At 44.9% G+C, this 5,358-nt stretch overlaps 1 protein-coding gene across 1 annotated transcript; it reads right to left on the bottom strand.

The window, feature by feature from the left end:
* Positions 1-733: 733 nt before the first annotated feature.
* LOC125508033 (uncharacterized) lies at positions 734-5,156 on the bottom strand. Its single transcript, XM_048672577.2, has 5 exons — positions 4,784-5,156; positions 4,210-4,513; positions 3,470-3,623; positions 3,167-3,261; positions 734-1,171 (listed from the first exon to the last, which is right to left on the bottom strand). The coding sequence occupies exons 2-5, from the start codon at positions 4,270-4,272 to the stop codon at positions 1,079-1,081; spliced, it is 405 nt and encodes a 134-aa protein (XP_048528534.2). The 5' UTR covers positions 4,273-4,513; positions 4,784-5,156; the 3' UTR covers positions 734-1,078.
* Positions 5,157-5,358: the final 202 nt, after the last annotated feature.

Raw genomic sequence — 5,358 nt, 5'->3', positions numbered from 1 at the left:
TTACGATCTCGTGGTAGATCAACTCTTGTAATCCTCATATTCATCAATATCAATCAAGCAGGACGTAGGGTATTACCTCCATCAAGAGGGCCCAAACCTGGGTAAAACTTCATGTCCCCTGTCTCTTGTTACCATCAACCTTAGACGCACAGTTCAGGACCCCTACCCGAGATCCGCCGGTTCTGATACGGACACCCGGGTCTATTTTCCATCATATTAGTTTCCGAGCTACTATTTTGCAATATTTTATTTTCAGATCTATAAACCAAAAACCCCCAAAATATTTTATCTTTCGTTTTGTTTTATTTATCTATCTCTATCAGATCTCACCTTTGCAAGTGACCGTGAAGGGATTCACAACCGCTTTATCACGTTGGGTGCAAGTGTTTGATTGTTTATGTGGTGATTTGTACGTTCTTCTCCTACTGGATTGATACCTTGGTTCTTAACTGAGGAAAATACTTATGTCTACTGTGCTGCATCACCCTTTCCTCTTCAAGGGAAAAAACCAACGCAAGCTCAAAAAGTAGCAATGAACATTGTGCTCAGGAAATGGAGCCATGCCTACGAACAACATCGATCAACTATATATTTTTCTTTATTTGTACACCTCACAATTTTGTCTTCAGTTCTGATGTGAATATTGGCGCTGATCTGCGAGCCATTAAGATGCATTAGCATCCATGGTAGCTTCATTTGTATTTGATGGAATGTTATAATGAGACAATCTTGAGGCAAGAGAACACACGAATCCTAAATTGAAACCTTTTTTTGCGGTAACCAAAGTTGAAACCTTCATAACATCACAATACAATTTCATTATGCTAGAAAATCATGCTTACATAAAAAAATCATGAAAGATCGATGGCAATGGCAGAAAAATTCAACTTTGTTTCGCCGACATGTGGGACATCCTTCATCCGGCTCCACCTGCCATGCAGCAATATTGAGTGCACAACTACAGGGAAGATTCACCCCAGTCGTTGCGCCGCAATAATGATGACTAGTGAGCGCCCCACCTTCGCCACAATAAGTTGCTCGGGCGAAGCAACCATTATTTCTCTCTTCGTTGAATCCGCTAGTACTCCAATAATGCCAGAGTAATAAGTTTCTCGGGCGAAGCAACCATCACTTCACCTTCCCCACAGTAAGTACTACCTCCTTTTTTATTCTAGAAAGAACCACAGATGAATATGAGACGGTAGCAGCACAACAACTGAATCAAAAATTGAAACCAACAAATGAACTACTACTAATGGTGAGCGTTTTCTAGTATCATGTACTCAGTTTGTCCATGTATATAGCGCTTAATGAGTTTTCCGAGACTAACTTATAGGACATACAAGTTGCTCAAAGCATACAGTCAAATTCGTACATGAAAGGATCTTCGAATGATATAATTTTCAAATTATATAAAATTTTATCAATAGTCAAAGGCAACCTCGAAGAATACATTAGGCCCTATAAAAGATCTTATCAATAGTCATGGGAACCACGCATGGACGAACCGAAGTTCGATCATGACGTGGTGGCGCGTTTTTTGTAAATTAAGTTATTCTATTCAATGGCACGTACGCAACATTATTTTCTCAATGGAACGTGAATCGTGCACACATTAAATGACAGAGCACGGGATAGTAGTCATGGACATGGTCACACAAAACGACGGAGCACGGGATGGTAGTCATGTACATGGTCAGCCCTTTTTGAAGACTAATACACTACTTTTGATGTGTCTCGTCAACTCACAAATAAGGAGAAAGCTTTGCTTACTACTACTAGTACGACATTTTCCTCGCTCACGCGCCCGCGATGCTCGCAGAACGAGAAGAAGCTTTTGCTTTACGATAATGCACTTAATACAGACGGTGGACGCGCAACAATTCATTCGATATCAGATCACTACTAGAAAAACTCCTATAGACAGCCGCTTACTAGTAGTGTGGGTTATATGACCCGCGCTACTACTACTTAATAGAAGCGTTGGTAAAAACAATGTGCTACTACTAAAAAATAGTAGTAGCGTTGTCCTACTGTTTTCGCGTTACTAGTAAGTGGTCCTTATAATGCCCCCGAGACATGCAATAGTACTAGCGTGAGGTATAAAAGCCGCGCAACTACTAAATTAATAATAGTAGCGTGTGTATGCCGCCCCGCGCTACTATTATGGATGGACCGAGTGAGCTGGTGTGCCTGAGTTAGTAGCAGCGCGGCATCCATGTCCCACGCTACCACTTGGTCGCACCGCACCGCGCACCGCAATGTGTTCTCTCCCCTCAGATCGATCCTCAGATCGATCTAGCTCTCCCTCCCACGCCCCACCCAATCTCTCTCACGCCGTTACTCCTCCCAATCCCGCCGTTACCAATGCCTCCTCCGCCCCCAAACGACGGCGACAGGGACGTCGGTCCTCCCCGCCACCCACCTCTGCCCCGCTCTAGCGCGTCGCCCAAAGCCCACAAGCCTAACCTAACATCAGCTCTCTCTACTCTATTCAACACTACTCTATTCCAAGTCAATAGATTTTGACATGGATGAACTTGATTGGACGATGGTAAGAGTGATAGCAGGAAGCTATAAACCATATCAAGATCAATTATACAGTCCAAAAAAACTCATCATCAGCGTTCTATGGCACCCGGTGCACAGGTAGCACCACAAGTGCGGGTGCACCGGATACATTCCCTTCAAAAATAGGGAACCTTAAAAAAATGGAGCTCAAATTTGAGAAGGATCTTCAGTTGTCGCTTAGCCTCTATCGCCGGAAGAGGTGCAGGACCAGCCAACCCACATATGGACGCAACGGTCAATGGCCAGACCGCTCAGACGCACCGTTACTTCAACAGAACCATCTCACTTCTCAAGCTCATCATCTCCAACAGTCGAATGCCAAGATGTCTGACTGCCTATTTGGTATTGGAGTTACAGGGAGTGCGTAATTTTTATGTATCTAGTTTAATTCACTTTTCTTCATGTTCTATCTCTCAACTAAGTAATCTAATGCAAAATGTTAATTAGTGTGCTATCTCTGTTCATAGGATTTTCATGTCTAATCCATCTTCCATGTTTTCATGTTATATTGAGGTGAATCAGATCTTTACATAATGCTACTTTTTGGGATACTGCATCAGATGATTCTTTTGAAGATGCAGGACACACGGATTACCTTTGCCTTGCCATGGTGCTCAAGAACTGATGATGGTGCTCTAATCAGCAACACCTCACTACAGCCCCGTGGAAACAACGCCTCTACTCCTCTACCTAGAACGAATATTCCTAATTAAAATTCTCTTACAGAAATATTCACTAGAGGGATGGGGATCAATATAACCCATCTTGATCCAGATCCAAAAGAATATCAATCTTGATTTGGGACGAAGGCAGGGTTCTTGGATCCAGGAAATCAAGAGGCGGACGAACTACATGTGTTGAATTAGCTGATGAGAAGATGAGGCGAAGCGAGTAGTACCTGCTGGGGGGAAGCGTGATGGCCATCTGGACGATTGCTCACCTAAGGACGCTGGTTCCACCAACGGTGCTGACAAGTCGTGGTGGGATCTGCCATTGAAGTTGAAGGTCAGGGTAGGGGGATACGCTCGTTGCCATGGCGCTGGTCCAGGACGCTAGCAAGTGCAAAGAAAAAGAGTTAAACCCTTGAATTTTGTGCACTGAAAATTAATATACATACATAAAATAGGGAGTTAAAAGTCCAAAACTGATCGAAAAAAGATGTAACCAAAAATTACGTAGTTGAACAGTATCTGAAATCTCTAGCAGTTGATTCTTTCAGCCATATGAAAATATCTGTTAGTAGGAAAGTGGTGTTAGACGATAGCCACTATAGATTAGAAAAGAGACATGCTTATTTGAAGCATAAACCTAATATTGAAAGAACCTTTTCATCGAGATAAACCTGCAAGTATACATCAGACAAACAGAATTGTGAAGATTCTGAAAAAAGAAAAAAGATCTACGAACCAAGTTTGTGGAGAAGAGATTAAACATTCATTAGCAGTAGTATTCCCAGAACTGTACTGTCTGCGAGTATATATTGGCCTATTTATCCATCTCTTGTTGAAACAAAATGCTATTTTACTGAATTAAAAAATCGCTTAACACTGTCACAGCACGAACAAAGTAGAGTTGTATTCTGGCAAACGCGCTTCATCCTACAGCCAGCTAAAAAAAACAATTCAAAGTGAAACTCACATCGGGAGGAGGCATGCCGATCTTAGGCACCCGGTGCTGGACGACGGGGTTGATGGATGGCATGCCGCCACCGGTGCCTGCTGTTGTGGTGCCCCTCCTGGAGCCGCCGGGGGTGAATGGGCAGATGAGGGCATGGAGGGCACAAAATATTTACAAGGGTGTTATTCCAGTTTAAGTTATAACCGATCAGGCTATTCATCTTCTTACACTGAATTTTGTCATATGATTTATCTGTCAGCACTTCCCCTTTCATACGAATGAATGACTCTAGGAGAAAGAAAAATCCTTCATTGCGCTTTTCGACCTGCAGTGACCAAAAAGTACTGATCAGACGGTGCCCATTTTGATACTCGTGTTTGCCTAAAATGGCATTAAAATCGCTTCCATAGTAATCAGTAACATCCAGGTTGCAATATCATAGCCCAGAAAGACTATTTTCAACCATGTCATCGAGTTCTATTGGCCAGAGTGGAGGGCGTGCAGGTGAATGAGTTAGTCGGGGCGGCGTCGCTGGAGCACGTCCTGCTGGCGGCGGCGCTCGACCGCGACGGAAGAGGGAAGAAGGAACACGTACTGCTGGCGGCGGTAGAGGGAGATGAAGGCGGAGGTCTTGCTGGTTGCAGAGGAGCTCGATCGGGGCGGCGGCGCTCAAACGGGGCAGCAGAGGGAGATGGAGCAGGTCCTCGTCGCGACGGCGCTCGTGAGGGGCATCAAGGGGAGAAGAAGGCGGCGCTAATGGGGCGTCTAGGAAAGAGCGGCGTGGCCGCGTGCTTCATCCCGTCGGCCGCCGGCGCGACCCCCATGGTGCACTGGCGGCTAGGGTTGGGGTCGAGCGAGCCGGGTGGGAGTGGGACTGTTGGAGGAGAAGGGCCTACTCCATTCATCGGTGGAGAAAGCCTGCTCGATGCAGCGACGTACACGGTCCCGGATGAACCATGGGCCTCCAAAAATGTTACCGGAGTAGCGACCCTTCACGAGTCAGGCCACTCGCGGTCCACGGCACGCGCTGGAGTTATTTCCACGTGAATCGGACGACCTAGAACGATTGAATCATGAGAATGGATGGCTGAGAATCTAATAACCTGAGATGTCTCGAAAAATGCTCGGCTATAATGTTTATATATATATATATATAAGCTATGTCTACTA

This window comes from Triticum urartu, chromosome 5A (genome assembly GCF_056163025.1).
Source record: "Triticum urartu cultivar PI428250 chromosome 5A, HENAU_Tu73, whole genome shotgun sequence".
Lineage (NCBI taxonomy): Eukaryota > Viridiplantae > Streptophyta > Magnoliopsida > Poales > Poaceae > Triticum > Triticum urartu.
This window is presented reverse-complemented; position numbering and strand designations above follow the sequence as displayed.

Bases quoted from the DNA above. Each gene is read 5' to 3' on its own strand.
- LOC125508033 (XM_048672577.2), bottom strand. From the start codon at position 4,272: ATGCCATCCATCAACCCCGTCGTCCAGCACCGGGTGCCTAAGATCGGC. The intron at 3,262-3,469 runs GTACTACTCGCT...TATTCGTTCTAG, and splicing joins ATCACGCTTCCCCCCAGCAG to GTAGAGGAGTAGAGGCGTTG. The intron at 1,172-3,166 runs GTAATCCGTGTG...GGTTCTTTCTAG, and splicing joins AGCACCATGGCAAGGCAAAG to AATAAAAAAGGAGGTAGTAC.